This window comes from Manduca sexta, chromosome 24, assembly GCF_014839805.1.
Source record: "Manduca sexta isolate Smith_Timp_Sample1 chromosome 24, JHU_Msex_v1.0, whole genome shotgun sequence".
In the NCBI taxonomy this organism is placed as follows: domain Eukaryota; kingdom Metazoa; phylum Arthropoda; class Insecta; order Lepidoptera; family Sphingidae; genus Manduca; species Manduca sexta.
Window position 1 is genome coordinate 301,285 of NC_051138.1, and position 23,434 is coordinate 324,718.

The 23,434-nt window shown below is 41.9% G+C and overlaps 1 protein-coding gene across 1 annotated transcript; it reads right to left on the reverse strand.

Annotated features, from left to right (window-relative positions):
- Nucleotides 1–107: 107 nt before the first annotated feature.
- LOC115450726 (WD repeat-containing protein 26) lies at nucleotides 108–23,130 on the reverse strand. Its single transcript, XM_037442138.1, has 9 exons — nucleotides 22,475–23,130; nucleotides 4,342–5,076; nucleotides 4,142–4,259; nucleotides 3,753–3,881; nucleotides 3,489–3,625; nucleotides 2,090–2,190; nucleotides 1,725–1,840; nucleotides 1,307–1,488; nucleotides 108–1,198 (listed from the first exon to the last, which is right to left on the reverse strand). The coding sequence occupies exons 1-8, from the start codon at nucleotides 22,624–22,626 to the stop codon at nucleotides 1,324–1,326; spliced, it is 1,653 nt and encodes a 550-aa protein (XP_037298035.1). The 5' UTR covers nucleotides 22,627–23,130; the 3' UTR covers nucleotides 108–1,198; nucleotides 1,307–1,323.
- Between the last annotated feature and the right edge of the window lie 304 nt (nucleotides 23,131–23,434).

Sequence of the window (23,434 nt, forward strand, 5' to 3'; positions counted from 1 at the left end):
TTAATGTGTCCATTTTATGGTATTGGCATTTATTTCAAATGAGCTGTTCACCCACTGACTCTCAAATATGTGAATAACCTACGCAGATAGAAAAATAAAACGCATGATTAGTTTACAATAAAAAATTTATTGATATAATAATTATTTATTTATAACAAATTCAAACCCGGGCACTGATGCCCGCTCGCTCGTCGACCGCTTACTTCTGTCTGCAGCGACGACGGGCGACACACCGTCAATCGCGCTTGACGTCGATTCACGCCGACAACGAACTCCGGGCAGCTATTGACACCTTATCTACAACATGACGTGCACTCGTCGACCGTTAAATCTGGTCTAATCCAACTGTCAAGCCAATAACTCAAGCTTAGAAATTAAATGAGCAAAGTAAATCAACAACAAAACGGGGTGAAATCATTTAAGTTCAATCAATATCACGTTACGAGATAAGGTGTCGCGAGACTTATAAAACCTACTTTAAAATCTAAAATATAATAAAATATCAAAAAGAATATAATCTAAAATTGCGTTAACATAATTCTCTTAAAGCCGCCGCAGAGTTCGGTACTCGGCCTCCAAAACTGTCGACAGACGGTCAAGCCGGACTGAAGAGCGTCGCGCCGTCGCTTGACCGTCCGGACATGCTATACTGGCCACCACCGATGCAGATTACATCACTCCAAGCATAATCGCAGGTCATAAATATAGACGAGATTGGCCATACATTCGTCCCCGAAGCATACAGGGGACGCGATATCTAGTCAAATCAGCCGATGACTAAGTTTACACACACCAATCGAAGGCATTCAATTATTAGTTTTACCTTCGATATTTGCCGATTCTTTGGCAGTCGCTAGTTTTTCCTTTGACTCTGCTGACCGAACCAAAGCCGATGTGACATAAATGCACTTTCAAATTTGACTGAAACGTCAACGTAAACTAAATTTAGATTGATAGTACGGTTCAGTATTCATTGATCGGATTCATTGATTATTGACAGCTCGGCGTCGGACTTGTCGACTTGTCGAACTCGAGAGATTCCGGGGTTCGTTAAAAAAATAGAGCTACGCGCGGTCTCCGCTACAAAATATTAAACTCTTTTCGATATAATTAAGTCTTAATTAAGTTAATCGAAGGGACTTAAATACAGTACTCTAGATTATGTGGATATCGCCGCTGAGTCGTCACGTCTCGTCACCTGAAACAAAAGCGGGTACAGATAATTAGATTTGAATTTGACTATAATTACTACAATAACATAATATGGATATAGGCACAGGCAGTAGCGGCCGGGCTGGTGTGGTACCTCGGGTGTCGCGGTGACTAGGAGCGGTGGTCGCGCGGCCCCCACAGGCGCAGCGAGTAGTCGTCGGACGCGGACACGAGCACGTCGTGGTGCACGGGGTTCCACGACACGGCGTTCACGCACCGCGTGTGTCCGGAGATCACCGCGATCGGCTCCTCGCCGTTTATGTGCCAGATGTACACCTGTAAGCAGATAACATATTAAGTCGTCGACAATTGGTAAAAATATAGAATGTCGAAATATATTTAACGGCTCTAAAAAGACCATATCAGCTAGTCATGTCACTCTAGCGTTCAGGTTCCCTACGCGGATGCGGGAAGGCACACCTGGCGTGTTATGTGCCGCACGAGAGGTAGTTCTTTGTTTTGGCTGAGGCGGTAAATTAGTTAAAGTATATATTTTATCAATGTTGTAATACCTTATTGTCCTCGCTGCCGGATGCGATGAAGTCCTGGTGCGCGCCGCCGAAGCAGGCGTGGATAGTGAAGTGTCCCTGGCTCAGGCCGCGGAACCGACGCACCAGCGCACGCGCTCCTGCAAACCACACAAAACGTGTTGTGCTGCATTGCATTGACAACTATTTCTATATAATGTATATTAATGTTTACGTGGCAGACAAAGGGATAATTGTGTTGAGCAATGCAAATAATAGCCGGGCAGGTGGAGCGCTAGGTCGACCTTGGCCTCTTCGTTCATTGATGTCGGGATATTTTATTTATGCAAATTACAAACCACATTTTTTTTTTCTTATAAGATCATAAACATTAGGCAGCGTGTACTCACGTATATCCCAGAGGTGCACGCCCTGGTTGGCCACGTTGAGCAAAAGCAGCGTGTCCGCTTGGTTCAGCGTCATCGCCATCACCGCGTGCTCTTCCTGGATGCTGGAGTCATACAGACAATATTATGTAGATTTATTACACATACGATGGACATAAATACCGTGTATAGTTGCTCGAAATGTGTCAATGTAGTTTCAGAAGGTGTCATGTTAGTCCTTTCAATATAATATTGATGAAACTAAAGTGTCGTGAATAGGAAAAGAAATAGGCAATATTTTATATGTTAATTTGATCGGGCTGTATAAACCGTTTTTCGAGATGTAGTGGTATCATATTGTGAGTGTAGTGTGTGGTGCTCACAGGTTGCGGTCGGTGAGGTCGGTGAAGTCGTAGTGTCGCACGCGGTGGTGCGTGTAGTGAGTGTAGTGTGTGGTGCTCACAGGTTGCGGTCGGTGAGGTCGGTGAAGTCGTAGTGTCGCATGCGGTGGTGCGTGTAGTGAGTGTAGTGTGTGGTGCTCACAGGTTGCGGTCGGTGAGGTCGGTGAAGTCGTAGTGTCGCACGCGGTGGTGCGTGTAGTGAGTGTAGTGTGTGGTGCTCACAGGTTGCGGTCGGTGAGGTCGGTGAAGTCGTAGTGTCGCACGCGGTGGTGCGTGTAGTGAGTGTAGTGTGTGGTGCTCACAGGTTGCGGTCGGTGAGGTCGGTGAAGTCGTAGTGTCGCACGCGGTGGTGCGTGTAGTGAGTGTAGTGTGTGGTGCTCACAGGTTGCGGTCGGTGAGGTCGGTGAAGTCGTAGTGTCGCACGCGGTGGTGCGTGTAGTGAGTGTAGTGTGTGGTGCTCACAGGTTGCGGTCGGTGAGGTCGGTGAAGTCGTAGTGTCGCACGCGGTGGTGCGTGTAGTGAGTGTAGTGTGTGGTGCTCACAGGTTGCGGTCGGTGAGGTCGGTGAAGTCGTAGTGTCGCACGCGGTGGTGCGTGTAGTGAGTGTAGTGTGTGGTGCTCACAGGTTGCGGTCGGTGAGGTCGGTGAAGTCGTAGTGTCGCACGCGGTGGTGCGTGTAGTGAGTGTAGTGTGTGGTGCTCACAGGTTGCGGTCGGTGAGGTCGGTGAAGTCGTAGTGTCGCACGCGGTGGTGCGTGTAGTGAGTGTAGTGTGTGGTGCTCACAGGTTGCGGTCGGTGAGGTCGGTGAAGTCGTAGTGTCGCACGCGGTGGTGCGTGTAGTGAGTGTAGTGTGTGGTGCTCACAGGTTGCGGTCGGTGAGGTCGGTGAAGTCGTAGTGTCGCACGCGGTGGTGCGTGTAGTGAGTGTAGTGTGTGGTGCTCACAGGTTGCGGTCGGTGAGGTCGGTGAAGTCGTAGTGTCGCACGCGGTGGTGCGTGTAGTGAGTGTAGTGTGTGGTGCTCACAGGTTGCGGTCGGTGAGGTCGGTGAAGTCGTAGTGTCGCACGCGGTGGTGCGTGTCGGCGGCGAGCACGCCGCGTCCGTCCGCGCGACACCACACCGCGTTCACGCGCACGCCGTCCCAGCTGTTCAGCAGCGAGCCCTGCACACCACACCGACATGTTCAGCAACCAACCATCTGACTACCAACCAACCAACTTACATATTATGTCTATTGTATTTCTTAATTAGGTCGCTATGGAGAAATATAATATAGAACGTGTACTGACGTCGAGTCCGCAATGGTAGAACTGTCCGCGCGCGCCGCCGCACACGAACTTGTCGGAGGAGGCGTGCCACGCCGCCGCCGTCAGCGAGTCCTCCTGCGAGTGCGTCATCTTCACGTGCAGCTGCTCCGTCTGGAACACAACGCCACCACCATTTACTCACATCTAATATGATAATTATTCTTAGAATAGACTAAGCGTTTATTGTAAAAAAAACACACACACACTAACTTAGTTGACGAGCGTACAACTATGCCGTTTTGTACATCTGATGTTAATAATACTGTAGCAAACTTAACTCTTACCCATCAGCCAAAAAAATATTCTTTTCATTACTTATGAAAAACTAAGTATGAATTAGTTTATAATATAAAAAAATACAAGATACTCGCCTCCATATTCCATATCCAGAGGTCGGGGCAGTCCTCGGGCCCTGCCGCGATCAGGTACCGACCGTCCGGACTCCACGACAAGTATGACACTCCATATGTGTGACCTTCCAGGGATTTTCTGTAAATATTACAATATTTTCATCATAATTTGTAAGCGAGGCCCTCTGATTGTCCAAGATATTCAATAATGGCTAATTTACCTAAAGGAAAGTCTCTTCGCGTTGGGGTCGTAGTCCCATATCATGACGGTATTGTCCTTGGAGCCGGAGGCGAGCCGCGAGCCGTCCGGCGACCACTTGCAGTACCACACCTCGTCGCAGTGCTCGTTGAGCACCTGCAGCGAGTGGATCGGGAAGTTGTCCGCCGAGCAGTGGTGGTCGGCCAGCAGCGTGAAGGGGATCTGGTCGGCGGCGGGCGGCGGCCGCGGCGCGCAGTGGAAGCGACACCGCGCCGCCTGCTGCGCCGCCGCCTGCGCCAGCAGCACGCGCAGCCGCTCCGGCGCCATCATCAGCGCCGGCGGCACCACGGCCTGCACGCGGTGCAGCACCGAGGCGCGCGACACCTCGCCGGCGCCGGGCCAGCGCGCGCGCGCCTGCAGCTCGCCGGCCGAGGCGCACATCATGAGCGCGGACAGGCGGTGCACGCGCGCCGTGTCGTGCTGCAGCGGTGTCAGCTCGTTGCGCAGCACGTGCAGGGCGTCCAGCACGCGCCCGGCCTCCAGGTGCTCGAGGTACTTCTGCTCGAGCACGACGAACTTCATCTCGGCGAGGTTGTGGGGCTCGACGTGCGGCGAGTCGCGCAGCAGCTCGTGCAGCGCGCGCAGGTCGTGGTCCGCCTTCACCCAGTCGCCGGCGAGCACGTGCTGGCGGAACGTGGCCGCCGCCGGGTGCTCCAGGTGCAGCCCCGACTCCTCCATCAGGAGCGCCGCACTGCGTCTGTATCACATTAATACATTGAAATGAAAATACTTAAAAATTGTCTCCTATTTATAGTTGTCACCCCACACTGAGATTAATTACTACATCTTAGGGTTCCGAGAGCCGTGGAGGATTTTGTCACAACACTGCAGTTGATAGTAAATTTAATACAGACCACATAAAATGTTGACAAGCAAGGCTCAAAATATTTATCTTTTAAAGGTAATAATTATGCCGACCTGACTAATTACTAGTAATATTACTTTCTAACATTGAGAAGAAATGGATCAACCATATTGGTAGCATGGTAGTCCCTGTGGAAAGATATTATACTTATTTTTTTATCGAGGTATTTACCATAACTGTTATTTAGTTAGTAGTCCTAGGATAAAAATATTGCTTTTGTTCGCATACATAAGCTTATTTACAAAACCAACATGATTTTGTAACAATCCATTCCTCGAATCATGCTCAAGATTCAAGACGTGCCGATACCGCGGCCCGCGCGTGCCGGCGTGTTCCGATGATTACAGTGTCGTAGTTGGTCGCGCGGTTGTGCAAGCGTCGCCCACGGCGCGGCTTGCGACATCGTGTTAACACATTCACGCGCCGGGCCTAAACTAACGCGACGCAGGGCCGCACTCGGTCACAATGACGGAAAACTACACAAAATACACGGCGTTTTCATACCATATCACTAAATGCAGAATATTACAGAAAAAAGGGAAAAAATCTGTGTGAGACAGTGTTTTAATTTTAGGCTTGCTGTTGTATTTAATTCATGAGTGACATGAGAATACATCAAGAATTAAAACTTTAAAAATCTTTTCCATTAAACATTCACATCATATCCAACAAAAAATATGTCGATTCCTTATCGAAGTTCCTAGTTTTTGGCTTTATAATATTCTGAATACACTCCTATACATGTTGAGACATTATTAGCGAAGTACAGTAGCACGTCTGTACACGTATATCTAATATCTCAAATCCCGGCGGCCGCGGCGCGGAGGTCGCACGACGCGGCGCGTAGCGGGTTAATGTACCAACTAATCGAAATTTGAATGTCATTATCTAGAAACCGCTAGTCGTTATTAATAAATACGCAGCACGGATATTACGTTCTAATAACTCCGAAAAACGTAATAAAGTATGTTGACCGAAAAATAAAATGTTTTTACTATTATAATGCAAATTACACTGCAGTTTGCATTTGAAAGTGTTAACACTTTTATCGGAAAGGACTAAGGGCAATGACGTTTTACAACAAATAATAAAAACATCTTAGACTAAGGGTAGTGCAATAATCTCACACATTTTGTATTAGACATGGTCGGAAATACTAATGTTGGAGACATCAATAGAATATTAGGACATAGTAGGTATGAATGTCGCGTTGAACTGACTACACGTTGCGTGTTGTATACTGGAAACAGACATTTATAATATTACATATTATGTTTCATACATGCTGAGGATAAGGAAATGTTTTTTATGTGATAACTGTCATTATATTTCGGCATTTTATCCGCTAGATATAAATGTCTAATTTTTAAGAATTACCCAGTGTTTTCGCTCACTACCCGTCAACTTTCCATGTGAAAAATCACGTCGACATGGATCCGCCGTGAAAGGGTAAACGCCCAAACACAGTTTCGTAAATAATAATAGCTCAATATAGGCAATCAGCTGTAGGAACAGGAAGGCACGCGATAACGCGCGGTAATCTCAAGTCGCGCATCACTGATAACTATATCGAACGTAGGACAATCTGCGACACTAAATTATGACTATTTTGCCCATACGTATGTTGTATTTGAGAACACTCGTTTGCGTATTGTAGGGCCATGCGTACCACATTGTATAGGTCGTATGCAAGTGTTTACATCCTTGAAATATGGCCTACGGCAAATAGACACATAAAACAGCTGCTGGCATTAACCTAACGACTAGAAACGCAAGTCTCCCTGTTATCGACGTTCAATCGAACCAAACTGCACTCATTTAGTGTATTAATTCCCTCGTTCGTCTTATGACGATGTATCCCATTACGTACTCATGGTAAAGTGCAACAATTGAAAAAAAATCTTTTAATCTTATTCCACCCGACAGGATCCATATAAGGAGACATTTTCCGAAAGGGAATTTTACACAACATATAGGTACTAATATGCATAAATGCGGTTTGCAAATCGTCTTGATGCAAATTGTATTCTACAGAAATTGTACATAAACGGAAGCGGGCAGTAATAGGGTTACATTATAGACCCTTCGCCATTGCACTGCACTTATATTGTACAATAAAACATTTTGTACTTAACTACTTTTTGTACTACGGAAGCAATAAAGAATCTGAAAATAATATTCTTCAGCTCTATAAAAGAGTACTTTCCATTACTACATTAAATATTACCTCCCCAATTTGAAATCGTCTCGTCTGCGCCGGGTCAGCATCGGGAATCGTCTGCCACCTGTCTAGACATACTTCCCGAGCACTTTATTCAATTCCTTTAATCGTTTATTCAGGCGAAGAGAAATATAATTGCCACGTATATCACGATTATCGGGGCGTGCACAAGGTACGCTGCGATTACAAAAGGACAAATACAGATAGATACATACTCCAGAATAATAAAATTAAATAAAGGCAAGCGGTATACGTTGGACTTTATATTATGTCATTAAAAAAAAAACTATTTTTCGTTTTTTTTTGGGGGTTTTATATTTTAATTTTCTCCCGACGTTTCGAAACATCTAACATTTGCGTAAACATAAGAAATCATTATATTATGTCCTTATAAGAACTATAGTAATTTATAAGAGATTATTTTATTTAAACTAGGAGCTACTTACTCACAGCTCGTGTGAAAGACTTTTCCTGACACAAAATGATCCACTTGTTACTATTTAGGCATAATAGGGGATAGAGAGTATCTGTGTCCCACGCTTTAAAGGGTGCGAATTGCTTTATGATGTTATTCGTAATTTACGAAATATTTTCATAAAATACTCCATTTCGTTTATTACCAATAGTGATACATTATTTAGTCCCCTTATTAATTAGTTTGAATAATATAATTGTATGAAACCTGAATAAATAAAGTTCACCAACATGTATTTGACTCGGAGCCTTCGAACTCATGAATTTTAATGGGTAAACTTAATAAATTATTATTTTACCATCTATTTATAAATGGAGCTGCATCTCAAGTGTTTGTCTTGTGTAACAAACACAGTAAAATGCAGTGTTCACTATGGAAGCGAGTGAAACTCAATTGGATTGGTAAAGATAAAATTATCTAAATTCAATAACAACATAATATATTTACAAACAAAGTCCATTTCGCAACATACAGCACCTTTGCACGCGCCGCCCAAGGCCGCCACATAAGCGTCAAGTATATAAAAACAAGTTGTGACCGCGACTTTGTTCGCGTGACCTCCCACTTGCGTGTGTCTTTGCTGAGCCCCTGGTGTAATTTTGATAGGCGAAAGTGTTTGATACCAGCAGTTCAACTGGGGCACAGCACCTAAATAATCAAATACCCACTCTATGACGATTTTGTTTTATGAGCTATCGTACCCAAATGATACAATAAAACCTCATAAGATTTTCGTCATTCTGTGTGGCTTTTAGAGGGCTTATTTTCCTAACCATAATATCTGGCTTTTTACGCAAATAACAAATAATAAAGTTTTTTTTAAATGTACACCACACGGACACAGACAATAAAGTTGAGCGAGTCCAAGTCGTATTGGACCGGTTTTTCTTCCTCATGTTTGTCGTATAAATGCTGCGTGACACGTGCGCGGCTCGTCAACATATAATATCAGCCCTATATTATTATAATATTTATTTCATTTTTCCAATGATTATACAATTTTCATCTATTAATTCACATAAATTGCTAGTAGCGTTCGTTCGTTGTTCAGAGGGTGGATCCATAAACTATCTGTCCGATAACTTATTGGGTCTGCTACGGGTATGCGACCCCGAACTACTCTAGCTACTAGTGTCATAAACCTTATCTTCCGTGACAGTAGTATCCTTGTCCCTTCCATTTCCCTCTTCCTTTCTAATTATCCCTCCTTATATAAATTCCTTTCCTTTCTCCAACCGGCTAAAGGCGATATAACCTAGCTCAACTAGGCACAGCCAGCCCCCCCAGACCGTTGACAGGCAGCAGTATTAACGGTGCGAAGAACTGTGCCTCTGCGATCGCCAACCCGTTTGCCCAGCGTGGCGATTATGGGCATAAACCCTTCAATGATACAGAATCACAGGAAATGGCCCCCAGTTCCCGGTCGCCCTGTTATTCCTGGCCAAGGCGGCGGTCACGGTAACGGCAGGGCAGGGGTGCGAAGAATCCCCGGGCTACGATAGGCCGCCCATCTCAACTGACCCTGGCAACCTACAACGGCAGAAGTCTTCGTCTTGATGAACATCTCGCACAGTTGGAGACGGAGCTAGAGAACATAAGGTGGCATGTCCTAGGGTTGTGTGAAGTCCGTAGAGAGGGAGAGGACTCTATCACCTTAGACTCGGGCCACCTTATATACTACCGCGAAGGCGATAAGATATCCCAGGGTGGCGTAGGCTTTCTCGTCAATAGAGCCCTCACTAACAACGTTGAAGAAATTTCCAGTGTGTCGACCAGGGTAGCTTATATGGTTCTTCGGTTATCTAAACGATATACCATGAAGATCATACAGGTCTACGCACCGACTTCGACACATTCGGACGACGACGTGGAGGATATGTACGAGGACATATCAAAAGCCTTGCATAATACCACAAAGGCCCATTTCAACGTTGTTATGAGGGACTTCAACGCTAAAGTGGGAACCCAAAGTCACGGCGAATCCAGAGTGGGACCACATGGTTATGGATGTCGGAATCACAGAGGACAAATGCTCGTAAACTTTCTTGAGAAAGAGGGGCTCTTTTTGATGAATTCATTCTTCAAAAAGGGACCCCAGAGGAAGTGGACGTGGCGAAGTCCGGATACTGTGACAAAGAACGAGATCGACTTCATCATGACGGACAAAAAGCACATATTCAGAGATGTCTCAGTGATCAACAGGTTTAATACCGGATCCGATCACCGACTTGTACGAGGCTCTCTGAATATCGATATTAAGCTTGGAAGAAGCCGTCTCATGAAGTCCACGCTCCGACCTAATCCACTCCAAATCATGGCGGGTTCCGAAAAGTTCCAGAGAATGCTCGGAAATAGATTCGCTGCATTGGCACCTTCTGAAGATATTGACGAGATCCTACACAATCTGGTTGATGCGCTTAAGGGAGAGGGCATCAAAATCTGTAAAATGCAGCGTAGAGGCAGAAAGTCCAAACTCTCGGATGAGACTCTACGGCTTATGGCAAATAGACGCGAAAGCACCCAAGTTACTTCGTCAGAGAGGTCAGACCTTAACAGGCGCATAGCAAAATGATACGCCGAGACCTTCGGAGCTTCAATACACGCCTCATTGAAGAAGCGATAGAGCGAAACCGAGGGTCTAAGGTATTTGCTCAGCAGCTTGGAAGGAGCCACCTGACGAAGTTAACGACACAAAAAGGCATAACCGTTTCGTCACAGTCGGAGATTTTTGCCGAGATTGAGGACTTTTATGGTCGATTATACGCTGCACATGCTCCTCATCCACGGCATGTCGACCATGATCCCAGAGCCACCCTGACGCGCCACTACAGCGACGATCTGCCAGAAATCGACCAAGGCGAGATCGTGTTGGCTCTGAGACAACTTAAAAATGGAAAAGCCCCCGGTGAGGACGGAGTTACTTCGGAGCTCCTGCAGGCAGGTGGCCTTCCTGTCATACAGGAGCTACAAAAGCTGTTTAACACCGTTCTACACTGTGGGAGAACTCCAAAGGCGTGGAGTAGGAGTCTGGTGGTTCTTTTCCTTAAGAGGGGGGATAAAACCCTTCTAAAGAATTATAGGCCCATCTCACTCCTGAGCCACGTCTATAAGTTGTTCTTCAGGGTTATCACGAATCGCCTCGCAAGGAGACTCGACGAGTTTCAGCCCCCGGAGCAGGCTGGGTTTCGCGGAGGATACAGTACCATAGACCACATACACACAGTGAGGCAGATTATACAGAAATCCGAGGAGTATAATCGGCCCCTGTGTTTGGCATTTGTGGACTATGAGAAGGCCTTCGACTCTGTCGAAACCTGGGCTGTCCTGGAATCCTTACAGCGTTGTCAAGTAGATTATCGCTATGTCGAAGTGCTGAGATGTCTATATAAATCTGCCACTATGTGTGTCCAAGTACAGAACCAGCAGTCGGGACCCATTCAGCTGCGCAGAGGGGTGAGACAGGGGATGTTATTTCCCCAAAACTGTTCACAAGCGCACTGGAGGATTTGTTCAAGACTCTGGACTGGAAAGGTATGGGCATTAACATAAATGGTGAGTACATCTCGCATTTGCGATTCGCAGACGACATAGTGATAATGGCAGAAACACTGGAGGAACTGCAACAGATGCTAAACAGCCTAGCTTCGGCCTCACAGCGAATAGGTCTAACAATGAATCTGGATAAGACAAAACTTATGATCAATGACCACCTAGATCCAAGACCTATCGTTGCCAATGGCCACCTTCTCGAAGTTGTTTCGGAATACACCTACCTTGGGCAGATTCTGCAATTAGGAAGAAACAGCCTTGAGAGGGAGGTTAAAAAGAGAATCCAGCTGGGCTGGGCCGCATTTGGCAAACTGCGTCGGGTTTTCTCGTCACTTCTACCACAATGTCTGAAAACGAAGGTTTTCAATCAGTGCGTCCTACCTGTCATGACCTACGGTGCCGAGACGTGGACGCTCACAGTACGGCTGGTCCACCAGCTCAAAGCCGCTCAGCGAGCTATGGAACGTGCTATGCTCGGAGTTTCTCTGAAGGATAAACTTCGTAACGAGGTCATTCGTCAGAGAACCAATGTCACCGACATAGCACACAGGATTAGCAAACTGAAGTGGCAGTGGGCAGGGCATATCTGTCGAAGAAACGATAACCGATGGGGTAAACGAGTTCTTGAGTGGAGACCACGACTAGGCAAACGTAGTGTAGGACGCCCTCCAGCTAGGTGGAGTGACGATCTGCGAAAGGTCGCTGGTAAGAACTGGATGCGACAGGCCGAAGACAGGGTAAAATGGTGTATATTGGAGGAGGCCTATGTCCAGCAGTGGACAAAGATATAGGCTGATGATGATGATGATGCTAGTAGCGTTATTCGCCAGTGAGGTGCCACAGGGAAGCGAGGCTCGCCCTATATTATTATTTTTCGTTTGTAGCAACAGGGGCCTTTATTGTTCGACTAATAGCGTTTTCAGGGAGGGCAAGTTCCACTATCTTATACGTTGCCCTTCCCGATAGTACTATGGTGGGAGTAGTGGGGCATTACTGGGAAAAAATTGGAGGGAGTTTGGACAGTATGATTTTATTAGAAACCCCGTCATTTCACCCTAGTCCCCAAATATCAGGCGTACCAGTTACTATAAATAACTATTTTTTAACTAGCTTCAACTAGCGCACCGCTTGTGTATCTCCTCTGTCCCAATTGTCAGAATTATGGTGATTGGTGACTTAAGGGCTAGCAGACCATGCTTATTTATATATTTAGGATTACAAACTGAGTTCACAATGATAACTTACAAATATATCGCACATTCATAATAAACAAAAAATAATTGCATCTCTGATTATATGCAACAACATGAGCCACATAGCAATTACACAAAAAAAATATATTTACTCTTGTATTGTCGAAGTGAATATTATATACTCGGAACTACCCACGTTTACTTATTCAGTCTTACTTCTTGGAACGAAATGCATATAAAAAAATGATCTCTAAAGTAAAAAATAAGTGACCCTCTTTAAACTGCTATGATATTAATGATTGAACTGATACCACATTGACACACTGTTATTGTTATCTGAGACTAAAGGACATCACGAGATGCAGGAGGTGGGTTATTAAATAAAATAATTAACTTCAATATGAATTTAAACCCGACATATCTCGCACAAGGCACCGCAGCTGAGTAACAGATTGGGCGCAGATTATAAAACGTATGAGTAACAAACGTAAATAAAAATGTAAGTATTAATTGAATTTCTCAGTATTTATTATTAACGGCAAACAAATGTAATCAAATTTATGCACTACAAATTGTAAGAGAATGAAAAATATTGCCGGCGAATATTTTGCTAGCCTAATTTTATGGTATAATGTAAATTTTTAATTTTACTGCTTCGGTTGCTCACCACACCAGTGTGTGTTTATTAGTAATATTTGTGTGATTGTCGGATGTATCGATATAAAACTATTTTTCGGATTTTGTCGCGGCTTTTTGTATTATGATTTTCACCCGACGTTACTAAGCCTTTGCAGCCTTCATGGTCCCGGGGCGGACTGAGGTGTTGGTCGTCCGAAAAGTCAATTGCAATATCTACCTACATTGTACAATTGTCGGATGTAGTACGAAGAATAAGAGGAAGTGTTCTGCGCCTTAACTCGCGCTCTTATCACTGTGAGAGCACCTACGAGTACGACACCGTATGTAGGTAACTGATAACCGGTGACGGGCGACGCGCCTTCGCGATTCTAGAACTACATCTCAATAAGAAAAACTTGAACGCGTGCATTACGTGAATGACTGTAAACTGATATCTATGAATCGTTACCTAATTAATTATTGAACCAACATAATATAATGGTGCATTTCTATTTTCTACCGCTAAGCAACAGTGTATGGTTTTATGTTCCGGTTTGAAAGGCATAGGAACTATAATTAATGGCTTTATGCTACAATACGCAATAAGAATTCGACGATTATTATTTAAATCAAATTGCGTGTCGTGCGGGTGATGACAACCGCGCAGGTCCAGCACGTAACTACAATGTAACTGTACCAGTGAGTTATGCAGGGTTATATAAAATCCAATGCAGTATATTATCACCTGTCCCCAGGGCCTACAGCCGACACGGCCTGGACACGACCCTGACCCGCTTCGGATTCATTACGATCGATAGCCAATACCATTAAATATTACTGACATTTTTTATGAAGGAAAATATGGAAAAATCATTTCTGCACAGTTTTTATTTAATTAAATTCATTTATGATGTGAAACTAGTTGTTTGTCACAATGATTTCTTATGTTTACGCAAATGTTAGACATCGAAATAAAACTGGTTTGCGGATTTTATTGCGGGTTTTTTGTATTTTAATTTTCTCCCGACTTTTCGAATAGTTTGCTGCCTTGGTGGTCACTGGGCGATCTGAACTATAAAAAGTTAGGGCCGTCCGAAAAGTTAGATGTATGATACATACCTAAATTTTGCAATTATACATTTTTTTTAATCATCTATACTATCATATAAAGCTGAAGAGTTTGTTTGTTTGTTTGTTTGTTTGTTTGAACGCGCTAATCTCAGGAACTACCGGTCCAAACTGAAAAATTCTTTTTGCGTTGGATAGCCCTTTGTTCGTGGAGTGCTATAAGCTATATATCATCACGCTATACCCAAAAGGAGCGGAGCAGTAATGGCTAATCTCAGGAACTACCGGTCCAAACTGAAAAATTCTTTTTGCGTTGGATAGCCCTTTGTTCGTGGAGTGCTATATGCTATAAGTATATCATCACGCTATACCCAATAGGAGCGGAGCAGTAATGGCTAATCTCAGGAACTACCGGTTCGAACTAAAAAATTCTTTTTGTGTTGAATAGCCCTTTGTTTTTGGAGTGCTTTAAGTTATATATCATCACGCTATGACCAATAGGAGCGGAGCAATAATGGCTAATCTCAGGAACTACCGGTTCGAACTGGAAAATTCTTTTTGTGTTGAATAGCCCTTTGTTTTTGGAGTGCTCTAAGTTATATATCATCACGCTATGACCAATAGGAGCGGAGCAGTAATGAAACATGTTGCAAACACGGGGACAATTTATTAGTTTTGAGAGCTTCCGTTGCGTGCGCTGCGTAAACGGTTAAAGTTATGCAACAATGATGTATGACGGGATTGTTTCACTTAAAAAGTTGTAAAAAATATATTATAAAACATGACTATGTTTAGGCAGACAGATGCAGCGGGGAGTCCCCCGCTGCATCTGTCTGCCTGAACGTGTTAAACTCAAAAACTACCCAACGTATTAAGATGAAATTTGGTATGGAGTCAGTTTGAGACCCTGGGAAGAACATAGGCTCCCGGGAAACCACTACTTTTTTAACGGAAAACTTTAGCCTGAAAAACTTTATAACGCGGGCGGAGCCGCGGGCAAAAGCTAGTTATCTGATAATAGTCCAATCTACGCAAAATGAGCTCACAGTGTCTTGAAGTCTAGCAGCCGGTCTTTTGGGATCCGATTTAATTTAATGTAGAACTGGATGCCAGGCATGTGCAAGTTGCCAACCATCTTTTCTATTGAAATTTTGGTGTTTTTTTCATTTCAATATACTCACCAATCATCCTAGGTAGGAATCGGTGTTCTTTGGCAAGGATTTGTGGCCTGTAAGCTTGTTGCTAATTGAAGATAATGTTTTGAGTCGTTTTCCGAATGTTCTGCAAACCATTTGAATGTTTAGCAGACATCGTAGAGTCGGTGTTTTACGTCAGCTTTATGATCTTCTACGGAGGGTACACTGTTAGTCAAAATGCTCCAGAAAACATTGTAATTTCTGTCCGGAACTGTGATAGAATCGTTTCTCCGCCCTTTTCAATATATCTGAGTCAATACTTTTATATGGCTATCAAAAAATTATTTCCTTTCTCATTCTCAATTTACAAAATTACACCCACATTGGAGTAGCCGTAACCAGGTTGTAACATCTAACGTAATAAAAGTGAGTTGAAGTATTTTGGGCGCGCGCCAATTTTTATAATGGCGACATCTCTCCGTACATACTTGAACTATTTTTGTTCAGCATTACGCCCAGTCACGAACTGTCAAATTACTTAATTAATAATATAAACTAATGTTTATTAGATACAATCATCTGTATCCTCGTATGTTTATGGCTTCTTTATTTGTCGGTGTGGGTAGCTAAATACAGTGCGGTACTCTATGCATACTACTTTAATAGCAATACTGACTGAATACCGCTATACGAAACGACATATGTTTACGTTTTAGAATGTTGCTTAACGTTACATGAAACAATTTTCTATTGACGATCGAGGTATGACTAGGACAAATTGTTTCTAATGATTACTTTTTGCTGACGCATTAAAATGTTAAGTAAGTGTCTCGCCGTCCGGAGGTCACCTGTATTATATCCAGTTTCGAAAAGCCCTACATTATTAAGTCTACTGACGAAGAATATTCATATCTTGTATCCATCTTTCCCAAAGCTAGGCGAGCCCATGAGGCTTTCAGTAGACCTGGGCGACCCGTCCTGCAGGTTCAAACTACCTTCATACCAAATTTCACCTAAATCCGTGTAGTTTAACCGTAAAACCATAAAAATGAAACAAAGAAACATAGACATTCGCATTCGTAATATTGGTAAGGTTATAAGTTTAGGAAATATGACACACTGGGTATATTTAAAACAATAATTTCAGGGACGCTAGAAAATAACTGTTTCTCAAAGTGGGCAGTAGACGGATTCAATTTGAGAACCTATACTCTATCGAGACGCCACTCCACTTACGAAGTAAGTCAGATGCAGTGGAGTCCCTTTAACGTACTCAAATAAAAAAAACATACATTTTTTAAATATTTTGTCAATTTATTTAAGGGAATGCTGAGCGTCTTCCAACACACGGCCACTAAGTTACAGCGCGTAACGTGCACTTTGCGTATCACATTATTCTCTCCACGTGTAGTCGTGAGCGTCGCTGCTTGCTAGTTGTTACACCGATGACGCTTCATATTCATTGCCAGTTTATAATTAACAAAGGCTTTATTAATTTGTTTAATTTAGTTTTGAGGCACGTACTGACTCTATTTGCATAATAAACGCTTCACATAACAAGTAAGTAGCTCGCTGTAATATTAAATTCCTGGAGTTACAGCATAATCTAGACCAGGGGTGGCCAACTTGGTAAGACCCAAGATCTACTTTTCACTGATGATACTCTGTGCGATCTACCAAGCTACATACATCTTAAAATCTTAAATGATACAACACAGTTCAGTGCACAATTTATTATTATTTTGATTAAAAAATGATACAAGACGATGCGTGCAGCAGTTAGTGATTAGGCATGTTGCGCGATCTGTTCTACGTATTTATATTTTTGCCTTGCCACGATCGACTGGACTTGTTATCGCGATCGACCAGTCGATCGTGATCGACCGGTTGGCCACCCCTGATCTAGACTATCTCCAGAAAATTCAAATGATCTGAACTATGTAAATGTAACTGTAAAAAGACCTCACAAAAGTAATATAAACTAAATACATTTTTAAAATGTTATGAGTTTAGTTTTTAACGGATTTTTAAACTTTCAGGCTCTGAATTTTGAATGGATATATTAGTTATTAGCTACTTTTAAATTCTTACTTTCTCCTTGAACTGAGCGTAATAATTAGTATCACTCATTGGCAAGATTACGTTCAAACTATCATGAAAGTTTTAGTCAATTAACCTTCAAACAATTTAACGCTAAACAATTCCCGCGCGTGTAGTAACGATAAAAAAACTAGTAACGCGCAAATATTAAACCGATTTCCTACGAGTGTCGAGTGCCGAGTGCTGAGAGTACGGAGTGCGACCTCTCATTAACAACCGATAAACAAAACGTTACATCATTAATGTTATCGATTTAGCACGCCGCCACATCGCGCCTACAGCTGACGCGTCACACACCTTTTAACAAACCTCCAAGATATTAATGTTACCAAACCTTCTTCCATCTTTTTTTACGGGCACAATAAAATAACCCCCACTACACTTGATGGTTAGTAGGATAGAGCCCATGAAGAGGGTCTACTGACTGTTTAAGCTTGGATATCAAGCTGATCCCGGAACGCGACACACTTGGGCCATTATTGCGGGTTTTACACCTTGTGAATAGTAGTCGCTAACTAAGTAAATACATACAAAGATTCTACAACTTGCCCTGATTTCGTTGCGGAATGGATTTTATGTAGTTGTTACGATTGGCTGTTTGCCTCACGTTCACCACCTCTGAAGTACCTAGTCTCGAAAAAATTGTGTGACAAGTATCTATAGTAAATTATAATTTCTTACCTATTCCTTGAACGCAATTACTAATTTCTAAGCTCTAAACAAACAGCTGAAGAGGAAAAAGATGACGGTTGTCAGGAGCCAAGCTCTATAGAATACTCTGATTTAAAGCTACATTTTTAGGTATTTTTTGTTTAGAATCAGCAGCCATTAGTGTCTAACCTTTATTCTATTGTACTAAAATCAATTAGTGTCACTAAAGCTAAGCAATCGCAGGCGCCAATAAATACTGACATTGCTATCAGAAGGAAATAAGGTGTACGTATATGTAAGACATTAGATAAATCCTAAAGGCCCTGAAAGAGCGTTATATCATTTTTCAGGAAATAGGGTAAGATATGCCTAGAGACTACCGGTGACAAGTATTTCCTCGAAGTCAATTAATATTCTAATTAGAAAGGCTTGCGCCGGACCAAAGCTGACCGATACCGAGAAATTGCCACAGTACAGTGAAGCAACGTAATTGGATAACATAAAATACACGGTTTAAAAATATACAGTATTTTTAGACCTAACTTTTTCTATGAAATGTTGAGGTATCTTGTCTAAGAAATATGAAATATGTGGACAATCGGAGGTCTTGATATTGCTATAAAACGTCCTACAAAAATCACGTTGTATTATAGACACAAATCGGCCGCGATGGACATTTACTTGGATGGATGGATTAATCTCTTGATATAAAGAGAATTATAAAAAATAGAGTATGGAAGCACAAACATTTAATATCCCAGACCCCAGTGTTAAGATCAAGCTCTTGCCTTATTTATTGGCTTAAGACCGTAACCCCAAGCGAGTTTGTGACAGTCATCGTTGATAGTACAGATAGAGACAATGCACTATGGACCAGGGGAAATTTAGTAATAATAAAAACCGCGAGACAAAAATCAAAATAGTTCTGACGGTATCATATCATCGACATAGTCATATCAGAAACTTTTAATCCCAAACCACCCAGACCTGAAATATTCCACATCAACAACTATCTCAGTCCAGGAATCGATCTCACGTCCCGAGATTACATCCCTTATTAGTTACACGACGGATTTATTACTTGATTAATAACATATCGAGTGGTCTGCCTTTGTGTAATCGATACGTCATAGCGTGTAACGGAACAAAGGAGTAGTCTAATGCATTCAGACCGATTGATAATGGCTTAGACAAAGGCCCTCTTGTATGCTACTAGTGTTCACTGCCTCGTAGATCGCACGCCGTCCTATATTGAGGGCAATAGGTGATATATCTAAATTACTGAAGAAAATCGTTGTAGTAGCGTACGTTTAAGGATGTAGTACCCTGGCGCATATTAAGATAAAAAATAATTAGCTTTTCTGAGATAAGCAAATGGTGTTTTGCTATGTCAATAACAATACGGCGTAATATCTCCCTGAACGCCAGCAAATTGGAATTTATCTGCTAATTATTATACAGACGGTTATAGAACAGGAAGTATCCTGCGAACACCGTAACATTTGATATTTGTGTAAATAATTTGTGTTCCGATAATATTTGTGGTTTGATTCCACTTAATGTGGTTTTCATTTAAATAATAAATATAATTTATGTTAATCATACGGCGTTGTATCTATAATTCGCGACGTCATAATACGTAGGAAGTACAATTTTGTATATTGTGACCATGCCCAAAGCAATCTGAGTTACATTTGATAATATATCTGTAATTTTTAAGGTGCTTCATTGGATCCTGTTTTAAACTGTACTCTTAAAAATAAAATAGAAAGATGACTGAATAAAATGAATACATTGACCGCATATTTACAAATCTTAATTTAAAAAATTCGACATTCAAGTCAATAAGAACAAAACACTAACCTGACACTAAATGCTAATAAATGTTCGCAATTACTATGATTTTAGAGTTAATTAATGACCTATTGTAAGTTTGTAATAGCAACTAAATCAATTTTAGAAAGTCCAAAATATTTGAATCATTGTAGAATTATGGTGATTTTATTATTTTTCTTTTTAGTGCTGGGCACATTACATTGTAAACTGTATGGGAAGGAAATGTACACAGAATATAAAATTTTTTCTTAGTTTAGAAGACAAGACTAAGACTTGTCACCAATTTTTTTTAAAAAGGTTTTATTAATTTATATTAATGCTATATACCCTATGATAATTCATTACAACTCTGTTTATAAAATAATTTTACCCCAAAAAACTGTAATTTCTATAAATTATAAAATTTATACAATAAACATAGTATGCAAATTTAACCCATATTATATTAAGACTTAGGCATCTCTGACTCTGATGATTTCCTTTTGAAATGTATAAAAAAAAGAAAAATCAGACAATTGTCATACATAGGCCTGGTTTACCAAATATTACAATTATTGTTGTGGATATGAGAAAGCTATAAAAAAGAATAGCCTCATCATATCCAGACTTATTTAACAAATACTTGCCACCATGCATGATTCAAATCTGCAGTCACTCATTTCAAATTGACTCATTGCTGTACCATGGTGGATAAAAACCAAACAGGGACATAAACTAAAGAGTTCTAATAAGGTTTAAATTGTATTTCAACTTTCCATGTTTAGCTTTAGATTCATTACTCTACAACAATTATTGGTAATTGTGTAATTGCTATGTCTAATGGTACAAGAGTAGAACTTTTGTATTTATATAAATCAAGTAATAGATCTCATATTATTATCTCCCATAAATGAACTATGATTTATGACAAATATGATTACATACAACATATTCTAGGTAATAAATAAGTTTAGTTTTTCCATAGCATGAGTCTACCTTAGCAAGCCCTATTTTATGTTTACATTTCAGATATATTTAAACTGGATAGTAGAATTAATGGATATTGAATAGTCTAAGTACTAAATTTCATGAAACTAAATTAGTAAAGAAGTAAAATTTATAAAGTTAAAGGGTGGAAATAAATTGAAAAGTGCCTACCAAAACTGAGGGTGACTGACATAAAGCTGCCATGCAATTCTTTACAATAAAATCTTTAGAATAGCATTATTACTGATAATTATCCATTAGTTTGTGACCTGATTGTCACTTGGACTAAGGATAGTATACAAATAGTTTGTATGCAACAGGTTGTGCCACTGCTATATTTAAATACTGGGAATAATTGGGAGTTAATGAACTTGAACAAAGCTCTTTGTTATATTTGACTATAGCATACATTCGCTTGTATATTATATAATTACATATTTTAGTTTTTATAGTAAATGCAAATAGTTATTAGTTATTGTTTATTGATGGAAAGATACAAAGATATCTTGTATTTTTTGATTTACTTGATTAATAATACAGTCTGGAATTGGCTGTCATGTTGTCTTACTATATATTGTATTGTGATAGGCAATGAAGTATATGTATTTCATGAACAGGTGCAATCAATAAATAAGAGCGTGGTCAATAGTTAACCAATAAAAAATAAGAATTACTTTGATACAAACCTCACTCATTATGTTTGCTTTTTACTATTATATAAATGACATGGCAATTTTGACAATACAAAATTTGACTGCAATATGTGAATGAGCTGCAAAGTACTGAGAAATGTTTGTAGAGGCAGTAGCAGGACTGATGGATTTCAGGTGTGTTGGCTCACTTCCAAGCATGTCAGACACTAGCTACTATAGACACATTCACAATCAATTTCAATGTTTAAATGCATTTCTCTGGTTGTTTGGCCTGCCTAAACTATAAGCTCCACATTCTTGGAGGCTCATGGTTACCACAGGATCATGCTCTGTTATGAGATTGACAACTCACTGACACCACCAAAACTCTGGTGGCTTATATAAAAAATCATATGCATTTTGGTGTTTGCAATCTTTTTATTGATCATGTCAACAAGGCCACATCACCAATTAGAACCGGCATTGCTGTATATGACCAACACTTTGATTATGTCACTACCAAGGCAAGATAAGCAATACAGGTCACCGAAGCATGGCACAACAATTACAGAGTGTGAAACTGTGCCATACCCTTGACAAACATTCATAAAAGAAGGACAAACAAATTCAGACCATCTCAAACATTAGCACCGAGGCCAATCAGACTCCCTGCAGCAGTAGCTCAATGACTAAGAATATAATCTCAAGCAGGGTTATTGTAACATGCCACCAACCACTTGTCCAACCTGTTTCTGTGGGCAGTATTTAAAGCAAGAGGTACTCACTCGAGGCCGATGGAGATGAGGTGCTGCCCGATGAGGCGCACGATCTCCTGGTCAGTCTGGTCCAGGACGCGGGCGGGCGGCGGCAGCTCGCCATTGGTGGCATCGCCGTTGAGGTGGCGCTGCTGCGCGCCGTTGGCGCACGGCTGGTGCATGGCCGCGGGCCGGGCGGGCGGCGACAGCCTGCGGGTCCGCTTGCGCGGCGGCCGGTGCCCTGCGCCCTCGTCCCCCGACTCACTGGAGGCCAGGCTGGCCCGCTGCGCTGCGAGTGCGCGCACCGAGATCACCGGCGCGCCCGCCGCATCGGCCGAGACGACGCCGCCGACGCCGAGTGACGTCACGCCCGCCACCACCCGCGCTCACTCAACCATCTCCCTTTGTTCGACGCTGCGAAACCGTCGCTTCCTAGCTGCCCTCGCGTCTCGACCTTGTGCCCACTTCTCCGATTGTGCGAGTCACGCCGTGTCTCTGGTACCGTTATGATGCGCCTGGATCACCTTCACTAAGCGACGTTCGCGATGCGTACACAAAAATCAGCTGAAAATGATGCGACAGCTGTCTAATGTCTTTCTACGCGAGTCGCCCTTCTTTTCCGTTTCGGGTGACGTTCGTGTTTTGTTCGGTTGCGCATCGGGCGAAATCGTGTTGTATAGTGACCTCAAAATAAATTTATCTGTGCAACTAAAATGGTGCAAGCTTATAGTAAAATGTAACTAATTATTATAAAGCTTAAAAGCTTTTTATGGTTTTGAAATCTTTTATTACAGCCTGTTGATAATTCTAAAAGGTATAAATATTAATTATTACTTGACATTAGCAAACTTGAATAAAAAGATCATACATGGGAACTGTTAAATAATTGCGTAAAACGAAATATAGCTTTGTAGTATTTCCGAATCTTGATATAAATATGTAACTTGAATTTTTTTATAACATACACTTTGGAAACAATAAAGTATTTTA